The sequence below is a fragment of the Rhea americana genome, unplaced genomic scaffold (assembly GCF_003343005.1).
Source record: "Rhea americana isolate MKP2758 unplaced genomic scaffold, rheAme1 scaffold_641, whole genome shotgun sequence".
NCBI lineage: Eukaryota > Metazoa > Chordata > Aves > Rheiformes > Rheidae > Rhea > Rhea americana.
The window spans coordinates 15,246-30,865 of NW_028186803.1; the positions used below are offsets into that span (position 1 = coordinate 15,246).

Sequence of the window (15,620 nt, forward strand, 5' to 3'; positions counted from 1 at the left end):
GTGCAGACACTCGCGGAGCAGCACCCCTTCTCCCGGGGCGACCTGCTGGTAGCAGATGAGGCACTCCAGCACCTCCTGGTTGGGCACCAGCACCTCCTTGTCCATCTGCAGCAGCTGCTGGAAGTTCTTCATCCGCTCGACCTCCAGCGCCTGCGGCGAGGAAGGGCCCGGCTCAGCGCCTGCGCCAGCGAGCCCCGCGCCGCCCGGGCTGCGCGACGCCCTGGGCCTTGCTCACAGACGGGGCCGAGCCAGCGGCTGCTGCCGGGCCGGCGTGGGTCACCTCGGCCCCCCCGGGGAGCTCCTGCCCCATGTTTCTGGGGYGTGCTGCAGGAGCAGAGCTGGGCCACGGCGGGCGGCAGGAGGGCGATTGCGGCTCTCCCGCACGGGCTTTGCTCCAAGAGGCGCTCGGAGCGGGTCAGAGAGGGCCAGGACAGCCCAGCTGGCAGCGAGGAAGCTGCATCAGCATCAGCCCCGGGGGGGGGCGGACACGAAGCCCCCGGGCGCCGCAGCCTCGCCGTCACCACGCAGCGAAGCCCAGCAGGCACAGCGAGACGCCGGCCCGGCCGCCGCGCGGGAGCGGCTCCGCGTCGCGCCGCCCGGCCCCACGGGGACGCGCCGGGGGACGGCAGCGCGCCAGGGCCGTGTCCCGCACCACCGTCGCTCCGTCAGCCGGGAGGGGCAGCTGCTCTCGGGGAGGCGCTCGCCGCTCGGCAGGAGCCCCCCAGGGAAGGGGGAGCGCGGGGAGCCGCTGCAGCCAAAGGCACGCCGGCGGCGCTGCGCCCCGGCAGACGCACGGCCCGGGCACGGAGCGAGCTGCCCCCACGTCYGTCTCAAGGCTCTTCTGCACGTCTATAAGGGTTGCAGATGCAAGCACAAAGCCACAGGAGACTCCAGCAGCCCCRCTGCGGTCCTTACTGGACCTACTGGGCATTTCCAAGCCCTTAAACTTTTTCTTTTTTTTTTTTTAACTCGGCACCYTTTCTGCACGCGCTGCTGAGGGGCAGGGCTTACGCGCTGCCCTTCACCCAAACGTGGCGGAAGCGCAACGGCCCACGCGGCTCTTCGTAACGGTGCGGACGCAGCACCTGGCCGCGGTGGAAGAGCAGGGCGAGGGCGAGCGGCTGTTTGAGCTCCAGCTTTCGCAGCACTTCGCACATGCTGCCGCGTAACGAGCGCCGCAGCCGTGAGCGTTCCCCGACTTGTCGCCCACACCGAGCTCAGCACTTTGCCAGGAGGCCACCGAGCCCGGCCGCGCACGGGGACCACGGTCGCCACCCCGTGAGCAGCCCGTCGCTCGCACCCCTTCCCCTCGCCCAGCACCAGCCTTTGCTCTGCGAGATGAGAGCCTGGACGCCAGCTGAGGCCGAGCGCGCCGACGCCAAGCTTCTGCTGCGGCACACGCAGCGCAGAASGGCTCTGCGGCCCCCCGCTCTCGTGCGATCCCTGCCCCACGCAGCCTCGGGGGACCGTCCAGCCCAGGCGGCCAGCTCAGCTCCTGCCCCGGCACCACCACCATGCTCGCAGCTCGCCTCCCCGCGCTAAGAAATGCCGGCAGCAGTCACAGCGAGCGCCAGAGCGCTCCCTCTCCTGCCCAGCCTGCACGAACCTGCAGGCAGCGGACGCACGACGCAGCCCCGGCACTGCTCCGTGGGGAGACCCCAGTGCGGCGGGGGGCACGGAGCCGCCAGCCCGGCGGGGTCCAGGGCCTCGGCGCAGGCAGCACAGCCTTCGCAGAGCGCACCCTGCAAYGGGGGCCGTGCGGAGGGACCTGCAGCGGCACGCTGCTTCCCCATCCCGACCCCCACCTGCCTCCCGGGGTGGCGCGAACAYGGAGCGACAGGCGCTTCGGCACCGGCCCAGCCGCTGCCCGGCGGTGCCTCTGCGCCCGCTCCTCTCCCGTGTCATCGGATCAAACCCACCCAAACAGCAGCCGGCGGGAAGGCTGGCACAAGAACACCGCACAGCAGCTCGGGGGGGATAAGGCTTTAATAAGGGGAGGGGGTCGCGCGTGAACACGCCCAGGACCTCACAGCACAGTCGTACATCGGTCAGCAGCTTCGGGAAGACGCATGCGAACGCAAGAGCCCAAAAACGCGAGCGGCCGCCGGGCCGGGCGCCCCGCAGCAGCGCCGGCGGGCGACGCTCCTGCCTCCCGCTCCCAGCCGCCTCCGCAGGTCGCAGCTCGGCACCGCCGGAGGACGCGGCCCGTCCCTGCCCCGCGAGCCCGGCCATACGCACCAGCCTCCGGGGAACCAAACCTCTCTCTCACCGTGGCCCCGTTTGGGGTAATTCCTGCCCTGCGAGATCGGCTTCAGGACAAGGTTTTGATCACAAAGTGCAAGACGAAAGAAACCCTGCGGCCTCCTCGCTCCCGAGAGCGCCGGCAGACCTGGGAGACGGAGGAATCAGCCCGTGCTCCTCCACGTGAAGCGCTTGGGAGAGGGCGGCCGGGCACGGCGAGCAGCGAGGGCCGTGCCTGCCGCAGGCGGGCGTCCTTCCGCGGGGCAGCCGCGCTCTCCCCACCGCGCGGGGGGCCGCCTTCGGCCGACGGCGCCGGCAAAGGCTGGCGGCCCCTGCGCAGCGCGATCTGTGGGGCTCAGGGCCGGCCCCTGCCGAGCACGACCCCCTCCAGCTCCTGAGACCACAACAGCTCCGCAGGCCCCGCGGCACGATGCCACGCCTGCGCCCCACCGAAGACACCCTGAGCCTCCAAGACCCTCTGGAGCACCACGTGCCGAATTTCTCGCCCCCCAGCAGTCACACACGGCCCATTTCTCAGCATGCCGAACCCCCGGGTGACGCTGTCCCTTCCCTGAAGCCCTCGCAAGCAGGACAAGTGTAGCACGAACACAGCAGCGGGGACAGCCGCGCTCAAGTCCTCACTACTCTAGAGCAGCCCCAGGCCCTGGACGAGAAGCAGCGGGGCCGACGCTGAGCTGCACCGCACGGTGCCGGGCCAGAGCAGCAGCTAGCCCGAGGGCCAGGCCTGCGCTGGGCTGCGCTGCCAGAACCGGGGTGGAGAGAAAACCTGAGTGCTCCTGGGTTCCTGGCAGTGAGTGAAGGCTCCTCTCAGCCAGAAGGGCAGCACCAAGCAGTCCCGGGGACCCGAGTTTCCAACCCGCAACCCAGCGCCCGCCTGCTGGCCGCTCCTCTGCCCTCCCCTCCCTGCTCGCACCTTCGGCACAGCGGGGAACGCTGCAGGACGGCGTCGCCCCAGGCCTGTCCCGGGCACGCCTGCAGGAGTCTGAGGGGGTTAACCAGGGAGCTGCCCCACTTGTGGGGCTGGTCCTGCACCAGCGCTCCCCCTCCATCCTCTCCCCTTCCCCGTTTGCAGGAAAGCAGAGTCCCTGCAGGGGACAGGAGAGCCGCACTCTCCCCAGCAACATGCGTGCAGGGAAACGCTCAGCAGCACACGCCACCAGCAGCTCAGGGAAGAGCCTGGGCCCAGCTGGCTCTTCTCCATGCAGGAAGAGTTCCCGAATCAACTCTACAGTCTGAACAAGCAGGGTGGCCCAGYGGCCAGTGGAAGCCACTGAGCACACACGGGGGGCCAGCCTGGCGGGCACTGGGCCCTAGCCGGCGGGGCAGGACGGGGCGTCCGGGTCGGCCAGGCACGGGGCGGCTAGCAGAATTCGGAGGACAGGTGGATGAAGTCATCCAAGGAACCCGAGCCCAAGATGCAGTGCGCAGCTGAACCATCCTCTCTCCTTCCCTTTTCCTAGCAGGATCCCGGCTCAGGAGAAAGAAAAAAGAAGAGAAGGTTTGGTCAGTGGCTGAGCCGGACGCACCCAAGTCCCGCAGCATGCCACGACCACGGGGCCGGGGCTCCCCCCGCAGCCACCGCCCTGGGTGCGGGAGGTCCCACTGAGCCCCACGCACGTTTACGATGCCCACAGGAAAGAGCTTCCAGCGCACAGACACAGAGCGAGCGTGGCGCAGCCCGGCAGCTCCCTCTGCACGCGGCCTGCAGACGCGCACCTCGCTAGGGTCAGGTGAGAGAAGGCACCGCCAGACCAGCGCGCCGCATCCCGCCACGCTCGTCCCGGGGTCCCCGCGCTGCACAGACCGCGGCTCCCCCTTCGCAAGGGCGCAGGCGAGGCGAACGAGGCTGGTCACATCCCCGCCGGAGGCCGCGGCTGTCACGCAGCAGCGGGGCTGCCGGCGGCTCTCGTCCCTAGCAGCCGCCCAGTGCCCGAACACGCTGTGCTGACAACACAGCACCTACACGAGTCCGCAGGACACACGGGCCGGTACCGCTGCCCTCTCAGGAAGGGACGGGACGGGGGCTGCAACAGCCCCTCTTCAGCACCGCTCCGGGGGTTTCTGTGTCTCCCCATCACCTGCGGCTCCTTCCCAGCCCAGCCCAGGACCGTTTGCCCACGAGACACCTCCAAATTTTGCTGAATAATGATCCTCCCCCCATCTGCCCTTGAGCAACAGGCRCAGGGACAGCAGCTGCTGCCTGGGGTCAGACCGTGGGGCCTCCTTACCTGCTGGTACTGCAAGATTCCCTCCTGCTCCTGTTGCATCCTCCAGAGCTCTGTTTCATCTGGCTCGTAGCTGCCAGGGACCACATAATCGGCGGGGCGGTCCGTGCTGCACATCTCGCAGCCCGGACGTGTGGGCTTGTTGATAAAGGTACACTTTGGACACGACCAGCCCGCCTGCAGAGAACGTGCAAGAGTTGCAGAAGCAGGGAAAAGCCACGTGGGAGGGAAGAGGGAGAAAGGATTYGGAGAAAGCGCCTGCCCTTACCCAGCCCACCCCAGACAGCAGCCTCTGGTCTTATGCCAGGGAGGGGGACTGCAGGCCCCATACCTGTACTGGCGAAGGCAAGGCTGTGCTAGCGGGAGCAGGTTTTGGCTGGTTATTGAAAAGGTCACCAATCTGCAGCATATCCAAGTGGTGGCTGATTTCACCAATGTCCATCTTCCTGCTGATGTCACTCTCCCACGCTAGAAAGCAGCGCCAGACAGGCGTTACAAACACCACCACAGGGACACAGGGCCAGGCAGCCCGCCGTGACGGGCATCGGGCCCCCGGAGCCTGCTGCCAGGGCGAGGGGAGGGAGCGGCACAGCTGCAGAGACCCACCCAGGGGAGGAAGCTTTGCCCTCTCTTCTCCAGGAGGAAGAAACTTGTTCCATGACAGCACAGAGCCTCCCTGCACCCTCCTCACCTCCCAGACAGGGACAGGACACAAATCCCATGAGACCAACCCTGCTGCAACTCATCAGCAACAGCGACATTGGTCCACAGAGCACAGTCTGTTCCTGGTCTTAGGGAAATCAATGGCTCCTGAGGCCTCCCCGCACATGTCATAGCTGTGCAAGACCCTGACATGCTGACTCCAGGATCTGGCCTTGAACCTCTCCTTACCACCCCACCTCCATGAGGAGAAAGGTAGCAGCAAGCCCACACCTTCCAGGACATGCTCAGCAGCACAGGCAGTGCTGACAAATGGTGGTTTCCCAAGACCAAGGTGAGATACCAGCATTCAGAGCCCTGCTCCGCTCCACCCTGAAGCAACCACTCGGCCTCTTAGGATCTGTGCAGCAGGGCACAAGTTACCGCCCTGCCCTCCAAACCAAGGACGTGCTGCCAAAAGAGCGTGCCCTGAACACCCCGACCAGGGCCACACACGTCCTGCCCACCACTGGGGCAGCAGGGCCTGCCAGGCAGCAAGGGGGCTGCCCTTCCCATCCGCAAGTCGAAAGGGAGGGCAGAGGTGAGCCAGACCTTTCTTCGGAGACATGTTTGGCAGGGTACTGTATTTGCGGTTTTCCCCAGCGCTGGCGCTGTCGCTCAGTGAGAAGCTGAAGTTCATCATGGCTTTTGCCATATCCTCCTCATAGCGCTGCTCAGTGAGCTCGACCGTCTTTGCCAAGAGCAGATACAGAAACGCGGTGTCTCCATCCCGGCGAATGCCGTACGAGGAAACTGTCCGTTCATCCACACACAGGCACTGCCCGATGATCCATCGCTGAACCAAGGGGTGGAACCCATAGTCCTGGAACACCTGGGCAGCAGGAGAAGCTCCGAGGTAAGCTCATAGCCATGACATCCTGAGCACAAGCTTCCCAGGAGCTTTTCACTCTGCCTTGTTGCCCAGTAAGGGCAACTCATGAGCAAACCAAGAGAACTGGTAAAGAACCAGCTCTACAAAGGGAGAGGGATGGAGGGAAAAATCAGCTCTTGCACTAGAAGTATAAGCACCTAAGACAACTGCATCGACATCTTCAGCTCCACAGCCTTCCTCATCTCCCCGCCAGGAGAGGCTCTGCACAGAACGGGCTGGTGGGGCTCAGCACCCCATGACCTAGCCCCTGTATCGAGCTAGTGGGGATCACGCCTTTGCGTCACTCCATACCTGCTGCTTGAGTGTCGCTATCGTAGTGTGAGCATGAACCCTGATGGTGATGTTTGCAGAACACGTGGCATCTTCCACAACAACCTTCATACTAGAGAAGAGATGAACCTGCTGTTAGAGGACGTCTGCCCAGCTCGGAGGGTAGAAGGGCTGCAGCTGCCAGGGACAGGGGGGGTCCAGGCTCTTGGCACACACCACTCACCAGGTACAACACTCTCAGCCTGCTGCTCTGGGCCGTGCAGCTAATGCCTGTGCCTGGACAAGGTGGTGCTCCACGTGGGCAAGGACACACCACAGTCCCGCAAGGACAGACCTAGCACCTGACAACCAGCATCCAACAGTAATATCACGGCCCAGGAAACTGGTACAGGGCAGGTATGCCCTGATTTCCGTCCTGACTACGTCCTCCAGTGGGCAGCAGCTCCTGGCCTGCACGTGCCAAGGACTGTATCCAGTTTAACAGTCACACAGGACTTGTTTTCCTCCAATTTTGTTTAGTCTCTGTTTCAGTCTATTTATTCTTGCAGCCTCCCCACAGCCCTTGGCAATGACATCTACTGTGTGCTCAGATAAACTGCGAAAAAATATTTCCTTTGATTGCTTAAAACCTGGAGGTGCTAATTTCAGCGGGCCTCTTTGTCCATCTGTTCCCACACATACAAACAAACGTTGTCGGATCACTTTCTCCACACTAGGCACTTGTAGACTCTAGTCGCACCCCTCAGCTGTCTCTCTTTCAAACCAGAGTCCTAATCTCTCCTCTTGCAAAAGTGTTTCAGGCCTCTGATCATCCCACCCTTTCTCTGTATACATTTGACATGGAGGGGGCCAAAACTAGATTTTCAAAGCATTAAGACAGAAAACGGCAGGACAGGGCTGGTGTCTCCCTTTCGTTCCCTCCCTCTTTCCTAACAACTCCTAACACCACAAGTTTTTTTGGCTGCTGCTGCTGGTCCTATCTGAACTGTCCGCAGTCATTTCCACAGATGTAACGGCTGTGTTAGAGCCTGTTATTACGCATGTCTGTTAGGACTTTTTCCCCTATTTGCCCCACTTTGTGCCCATCAGCACTAAATTTCAAGAACTCATAACCACAAGATGCATTTTTAACCTTACACTCAGGACTAGATTTATTTCATTGGTAGACCTGACACCTCTCTAATCATTGCCGTTTCAAGATCATCTGTGTGCCCCTGTAATAGCACACATCCTTGTAGAAGCCTCAGCACAGACATCTGCCAGGCTCTGCTGGTAACTGTGCTCTGTTGTAATACATGGCTCTCTATTCCTACCCCATTTCCTGTCCTTTAACCCATTATTAATCCTAATAAGTACATTCCCTCCTATTCCATACAAGTTAGTTTTGCTCTTGAAAGCTTTTCAGTAAACCTGTCAGAAGTGTTCTGGCATTCCAGGCATGCCACACCGGCCAGGCTGCCCTGCCCATGGCCTTACTGAGCACTAGTAGAGCTGCGAGGCACGACTCATTCTAGTCTTTCTCACCGCTGTCTTGATATGGAGCTGCTGGTCTACAGTTCTCTGACTCCTCCTGAAGGCCTTTTACAGACCTGCACCACACGTGGCACCCTGCCCATCAGTCCCTTTGCACTGGAGAGGGGTCACTGCACACAAATTTCTTCGAGCTGAATCTGAAGACGCCACAGAATTAGATCGCTGCTGTGCCAGCTGCTGCTTGAAAGGGTTCCCTATCTGGATTTCTGCTTTGTCTGCCTCTGTGTTCCCCACCCTCTTCTTTTTTCCCAGAAGTTAGTCAAGAAGTACAAACCCCAGGACACTACATTCCTCCAGGGATGCTGTGGCTTCCCCAGGTTCCCCTTTCCTGCCAGGAGCCATTCCAACCGACTGCAGAGGACATTCACAGAGCAGCTCTGGACCAGGGGCTCTGTCCTGGAACACGACCTCCACAGGCAAGAATGCGTAAGAGACAGACACACACACACACAAGGGCAACAGCCTGTGGACAGGAGTCAAACAACCCCAACGAAACAAAGCACTGCCGCACGCACCAGCGATATCCAGCAAAACGGGAGAGCTGCAGGTCAGAGGGTGCTGGCTGGGCAGGCACTACACCCCCAGCCTCGCTGCACAGGAGGCTGGCTGCCCACACATCTGGGAAACTGTTCACCGAGACCCGGGGCAGGGCCCACTGCTCCATCTGGGGCAGCCTGCGTGCCCCCAGGCCTTGGAGGAGGCAACGAGGAACACAGGAGCGTGAGGCACCCTGTCCTCAGGGCCCAGGACGCAAAGGTCGGAGGTGCTCACCAGATTTCATCTGTGGGGTAGTTGGACTCCTTCAGCAGGATATTTAAAGAGGCTTGCTGGCGAGCCAGAGCCACAGCACACTGCGAGGCCGCCTCCTCGTCTCCGAACTCAATTGCTTCGGCAAGTTGAAGCGCCAGATCCTCTGCAAGGGAGCAGAAAGGGAGAGCTGTAAAGCAGCAGCTACTCTGAAAACACCCTCCTTGGGGCACAGGAAAACTACTGCCACCTGTAACAGCAGCAAGCCTGGCACTGAGAGAGGTATGACTCCGTGTGCACATCACATCTGGCCAGAAATAGCAATCTGTGGTCCAGACAGTACTGATAAACACTGGGAAATTTGGAAAGGCCCCTCAGCAGTCTACTGCTATACAACCAGAGTGCAGCCAGGAGGAGCAGCCACACTGCTCTCCTAGAGCACAGATGGAGAAATGTGGGTGGGAGCACCAGGGGGAATTTCTGGAGCCACCAGGAGTTAGTTCTTTCCCTTCTCACATAGCTTGGCTGAATTGACTGCCCAGAGCAAGCCTCCAGACAGCTCAGGCAGAGAACTCACCTCTGCTTTTGAGAAACTTTCTCTCCCACTGCACAACAGGACCAGAATTTCACCCAGAAAAGAGTGTATTGTCAGCCACAGATGTGGGAGCAGCTGGACCTGGATTTGAGCTCTAGGCTCCTGTGGAGGGTTGTTAACTCCCAACCTACGTAAAGAGCCAAGAAATCCTTCTCCCTCAAATACCTTTGTTCGTAAGCTCTGAGAACAAAGATTCCTCTGGATCCTCAGCTGCAGAGGCGCCTTCAGCAGCCATAGGCAGGGATGGGGTCTGGGATGCCAGCATACTGCTGCTGTCAGAGGCTGAAGGAAAAGCAGGAGTGTATCAGAGCAGGGTAGTGTCACAGTGCTGAGCACTGGAGACAATCAACCGCCATCCCCAAGGGGCTCCACACTTGCACCACGGAGAAAGCTGCATCAAGAACTCCTGGGCTTTGCAAGGTAGCTTGAAGCAAAGGTACCATCCACCTTGATCTATGTCCCCAAGTCTCACAGACAGCAACATCAGCTGACAGCCCACCATCTCTATGAAATACATGCCTGCTGCATTCCTGAGCCCACACAACCGCTTTGATAAAAGCAGCAGAGATCCACCATGCTTCCTGGGCTCCTCAGATCTCCCTCGTGTTTCTCTCTCTCTCTCTCTCTCTCTCTCTCTCTTCCCTGCCCCCAAGCAGCTTCCCTTCCCACATGCAGCATTGGGACAGTCACTCCTGCTCCTGTGTCACTGTCCACACTACTTCCTGTCTCGTGTGGTCTCCTCCAATGTTTCAAACCACATACGCACTCTCCTAACATTCCCATCCAGGCCAGTCCTGGTATGCAAGAAGGGCAAGTTAATGTTCCAGAGGAGGAGCCTGCCCGCACGTGCCTAGCCTGAAGCAGGCTCCACTTGCACCAACTTTGCTCACACAACTAGCTATGCCACAGAGGGCTATGTCCTTGCAAGGGACAGTTCCTTTTGGCTCCCCAAGAGGGTGGACCATGAAAAAACTTCTAAACATTATGTGCTTCTACATGCAGCCCCTACAGAATCCCTTAAAATATGGACAGGACCAGCCCCAGCCCCTCTCTTACCTCCAGCCAGCACAGAGCCAGCATCCTGCAAAGGACAGCCAAGAAACATCTTTCCTTATGGAGCCTCCCTGGAAACACATCCCAGCATTCAAGAAAGCCACACGGAGCTGGTGTTGCACCCCTGAACTATTTCACAGCAGCCCCAGTCCCAGCCTGCTGTCTCTCAACCTGCTCCGCACCGGGTACGTTAGCTACCCTCAGTAAGTTGCCAGGGCTGAGGAAGGCCTGGCAGCTCCTCTCTGCAGCACGCGAATGCCTTGGGTCCCTGCCAGCCCCCCGAAACCTGCCAGCAGCACTTACCTTTTTGCACCTCCCGGAGGGAGCTGCTCATGACCGTCCACCACTTCTGTGCCTCCTGCTCTTCTTCGAAGTTAAATACCATCGGTTCATCCAAGGAGCCAAGGACTGTCAGCTCATGGCACATAGGGCTCTTCACTTTGTACGAAATATCCTTGAGGTCATACTCAACGATGCTCTGGGGAAAGCAGAACAAGAGGGTCAAGCCAGGACTGAGCAAGGCTGAAGACAATGCACCTGGCAGAGACAAGCCCACAGCACGGTGCCTGGGCCACGACTCAGGGGCATGAGTCAGTCCCTCTGCTTCACCTCCACAGATGGTCTCTCACGAGACAAGTGTCGATACATGCTAGGCACTTGATAGAAACATAAATCAAGCCAAGCACAACCCTCAGTCCACCGGCACAGAACCACAAACCCACCCAACATGAAACCCTGGCACTCCATACCTGGAGTTGGAGTGCCAAGAGAGATGGCTTCTAACACAAGGCCTACTTTTAAGTCCCTGCCAATGGCTACAGAAACCGCCTCATTCTTTGTGATCTTCTGTTCAGATCACATTCATGTCCTCCACCCCAGCCAGAGATGGACACAGAAGGCTAAAACCTGCTCACAGCCACTCAAGCTAGTATCCACTGGGTAACTATCTGGTTGCCCTGCACCAGTGCAGATGTTTCTTCCAGGTGCACACCAGAACAAAACAGATCTGGTTTCCATTTCTGTTGCCTCTGCTCTCTGCCTCTCTCAGATCAAACTGTAGGACACATCTAAGAAGACTGAGTCTCCAGAGTGGCCATGACAATAGGCTTTCAGGGGAAAACAATTCTTTCCCTTGTTTACAGACCTTGGAAAAACTCTTTAGCACACATCCCTGAACAACTCATATTTCTCTACATCTTCCTTGCCCAGCTTCTCTCTGCTCCATCAGCCTCTACCTGCTCTGCAGCCTGCAGAGCACCATGCACCCCAGGGCTGTGGGACACCTCATCTTTGGTGTGCCTCTACCCCCATCCTCCCTGGATGACACTTATTTCAGATTCAAATGGTAGCTTTCAGTTCTGCTTCTGGTAAAACAGCAGTTCCGGAAAACTGCAGTCTCTGCTGCCCATAGGAAAGCCACTCCGTACAGCGACCTGCTGTTGAGATGCACGAAGGGGCCACAGCAGCTTTCACGCGCACAGAAAGCAGGAAGTCTCGCAAGCGGCACTTGTGTGACACCGTGTGAAAGTCGCACCAGGACGGGGGAGCTGAAAGGAAGCTAAAGAGAAGCTGCTGGTTTCCTTTCCCTTGCTTCAGGTTTAATTTCCTGTTAGGTCTCCCCTCCACACACTGCCCAGTCACCCACCAGAATGACAAGAACAGGAAAAAACGTGACGTAGTGAGTGTAAAGCCTACCCGGCCCAAGGCTGGGTATTTTCCATGAGACTTGTCGGTTGGGAGGGTAAAAGTAACCCTAGACATTTCACTTTCTGCATCTTTCATGCATAAGTCCCACGTGGGGGAAGGAATCAAAACAAGTGATGAACCAAATGATTCATCTGAACCGCAGAACAACCCTGCCACAGCCAAATTACACGTCAGGCAGAGCAACGGAGGACACTGACACACAACAGTCCCCGGTCAGACATGGCCTCCTATTGTTATCTACCAGCTATTGTCCTATCTGCTACAGAAAGGTCCAGCCGGGAAATGCCGTCTTCGGTTAGACAGCTGCCCTGGCATTACACTGCTAACCTCTTCTCCGCTGCGAAACGGAGCCAACCCCCAGCTCCTCATCCAGCCTCAGCAGCACAACCCCGGTTTCGCAAAGGGATGTCTACAGAAAGCGACCCCGACTCCCCAGAGACAGGGAGCACGTTCCGGACAGGATTTGAGGGTTTTTTTGTGAAATACCACCCAGGGCAGAAAAGGCAACCTGCCTTCCAAAGAGCAGATCATTCCCACGAGCTCCTGCAGCTCGGACGGACTCCCTTCCCGGACACGGCTGCCAGCCCTCTCCTTACACTCTGGTTCCTTCATTTAAGCTTTCCTAAGGGTGAGGTGTACCTTTCGGTCCCAGTCTCTGCCTCTTTAACTGCTAGGAAGAGAGGACACTGGACCCACGATCTCCTCCATCTCACTCTTCCGTAGGAGCTGTCCTAGTTCATACAGCCCTCCAGGTGCTGACCAGCTTCTTGGAGCACACCGAGGCCCCTCCAGCCGTCCCAGGAGACCCTCTCCTTGCAACGGGCATGCCCCAGGCAGCACCTCACCTCCCCCAGGGCCCGCCTGGATCCCACGCAGAGTCCCCGCGCTGCACCCGGGCCACAGCAGGCAGGCGGCAGCTCGTGGCAGCGTGGCGCAGCCCTGAGCCTGCCCCGGGAGGAGAACGCTCCTGCCCCAGCCCCGCCAGCCTCCAGACAGGGCGGCAGGGCGTGGGGGGCCTCGGCCTGCGACAGGAGATAACGGAGCTCGGGGCGGGTTAACCCTCAGCTGTCAGAGTGCCTCGCTCACCCCAGAGGACCTTCCTCTACAGCAAGCTGTAAACGTGAGGCGGAACAGACTGGGGGGACCGACGATGCTGCGGACACGGCAAGCAGAGGCCAAGGCTGGAGCAACGCGGGCAGCCCGCGGACAAGATTTCCCAGACGGTGCCAAGCCCAGCTGCATCTCTGGGGCTGAGAAGCTCCGAGCCCCCCGTGCAGCTGGATGCCCCTAGGCCATCCTTTCTGCCGCTGCTGCCTGTGCTCACCCTCAGACTCACCACCCAGGTTTTGCCGTGTCCGGGCAGCCCAGGAGGTTCAGCAGACGCACGCAGAAACGCGGCCAAGCTGCAGGCGCGCTCCGAGAACAGCTGCTCGCGGCCCGTCACCAGGACAGCAGCCCCCGAAGGCGCCACGTGAGCCTGCAGCGCGGCCAGGGCTTTAATAAGAACCTGACGGCCTCTCTTAATACTAACAGGTGGGAGGATCAGCTGATCTGAAAACCATTTGCCATCTGGGGACGCCAGGAGCGCTGCCTTCCACAAGCCCGGGCCAAGACCGACATTCACCCGACGTGAGCCATAGGGCAGGAAACACTTGTCTGTAAAGGGCAGACGGGCTCACGGCAGTGCTCCGGCGAGCAGGACGGACGGAGGCAGGCTCAGCTGGTCCACCCTTACTCTTCACAACATGGGGCAAGGAAAGATGGGTTTTTAAGCCCAAGATTCTCCAGAGAAGGATTTTTAAGAGTTCCTCTCTAAAGGACAGGTCCTATTATGCCAGGACTGCTTTTCCCCTCGGTCTCCTCTGTCTGCTCAGCAGTCATCTCCCTCTGCCTCACGGCTCATCCTGTACATCCCGTTACCCATCTGTGCCCGGGGACCCACCTCCCCAGGCTCAGCTGCGGACGCCGCCTCACACAGGCGCCTCAGGGAGGCTCTGGAAGCCACCTGTAACAAAACCGTGCAACAGCTCCCTGATCAAAACCCAAACCAAGCCGAGCACCAATCCACAGCAGCGCCCAAGGTGACGGCTCAGTAATCCGGGAGGGGCAGGCAGGAACTGGAGGACAAACCAGAACCCACCCACCCTCCCCACAAACATCACCACTCTCCCTGTTCAGGATTTACGTGGCACCAGTAGGACTTAAGCTGCAGCAAAGAGCAGCGCTGCACCTTGTCACTACTGCGGTGCCGCTACTGACTGGTGAAGACACCAAACAGCAGGGAGCAGCCGCAGCCCAGCTCGCCTTAGGGAACCGTCCCAACGAAAGCCACGAAACTCTGGCCTTTGCAAGAAAAAGCTCCTTATAAGTAGTCCTTATGCAACTCAGCAGAGTCCAGTGAGCCCACTGCAAGCTGATGAGAAACGCAGAGCTGAAGGGGAAGCGATGCAGAAGGAGATGGGCATGGGCTCACAGGGACAGTGCAAAGGAAAAAGCAGCTCCACTCTCTCCCCTTTCAAACAMGGTCACCAACGCATCAGCCCCAGTGTGCTCCTCACGAGAAGCACTGGAGGAAACAACGCAGTTATCTCCACGGGGATCGCAACAGCAGGAGCGGCGACCGAGGAAGGAGAGGACTGAGGGAAGGAGAGGAAAAGCACTAAGACAGAGGATCGGGCCGCGCAGCAGCTAAGCGGCGCGGCCCAGAGGCGATGGGTCCRGAAGGCAGAGCTCTGGGGTGGGAGAACGGGTGTCCTGACTTCGGCCACTTTGGGGGCCGACCGCTCAGCTGCGCTACGTGGGGTTGAGCAAACGGGGGGAAACCAGCCAGGAGCGCTTGTTCAGAAACGAGGCAGCAGTTAAACTGAACAGAGACCACGTTCAAGGAAGAGTGGGAACGGGTGGGGCAAGGGGACCCTCTACAGCAAACCTTTCGAGCTCGTCTAAAACGCAGTATAAACTTCCCAAGAACAACTCAGTACTGTCCGCCAAGCGCCAGCCCTAACGCATTCGTTTCTTCTCCTGAGCTTAAGTACATAGCAACACGTGTCAGGAAACAGAACACCAATGTATCCAAAGAAGCTACCTGTTTTCCTCTTCCTCGGAGGAAGGTGAAAAACCGAACACAAGCCAAAAGCTGGTCAAGTTGTTGGTCCATGCAGCTAGATAAGCGCAGCACCAACGTCGAAGGAGGGCAGCGCACTGGTGCCCTGCGTTGCCCCCCGCCCCAGCCACGAGCCTCCAGCACCTCTCTGCGTTGGTCCTGGAGCTAACGCAGTACAGCTGAGAAACYGATGACTGGCTCAGAATTAACACTGCAAGGGAGAGGTGTCCGGCCGGACTAGCTCTGCGGACCAGCTCAGGCACGGGCCTCCCCGAACAGCCCTGCCAGCACAAGCGGAGACGGGAGGACACAGGCAGGGGCACGATGCTGCCGAATCAGCTTAGCTTAGGAACACCTCGAAGCTTCACCCAAAGGGATGGGGCTGCAAGAACGAAAGGGAAAGCCGCTGCTCCGCGCTTTTTTTCCCCCCCAGATCAGAATTTGTCCTTCCTGCTGGTTCCTCCTTTCAACGCGCTCACTGACCGAGCTGCACGCCAGGAGCTGGCCGGGTTACGGAGACGCTTGCCCAGGACC

General features: G+C 59.5%; 1 protein-coding gene across 1 annotated transcript in view; it reads right to left on the reverse strand.

The window, feature by feature from the left end:
* Window positions 1–11,407, reverse strand: part of SHARPIN (SHANK associated RH domain interactor) — a 12,816-nt gene extending 1,409 nt beyond the window's left edge. Inside the window, exons 1-9 of the mRNA XM_085320587.1 lie at window positions 10,886–11,407; window positions 10,580–10,754; window positions 9,389–9,505; window positions 8,653–8,794; window positions 6,370–6,460; window positions 5,739–6,018; window positions 4,819–4,955; window positions 4,491–4,664; window positions 1–150 (exon numbers count right to left, since the gene is read on the reverse strand). The exon at window positions 1–150 is cut by the window's left edge and continues 7 nt beyond it. Of these exons, the coding sequence (XP_085176713.1) occupies window positions 1–150; window positions 4,491–4,664; window positions 4,819–4,955; window positions 5,739–6,018; window positions 6,370–6,460; window positions 8,653–8,794; window positions 9,389–9,505; window positions 10,580–10,754; window positions 10,886–11,023 (1,404 nt within the window). The 5' untranslated portion in view covers window positions 11,024–11,407. The remainder of the gene's footprint in view (window positions 151–4,490; window positions 4,665–4,818; window positions 4,956–5,738; window positions 6,019–6,369; window positions 6,461–8,652; window positions 8,795–9,388; window positions 9,506–10,579; window positions 10,755–10,885) is intronic.
* Window positions 11,408–15,620: the final 4,213 nt, after the last annotated feature.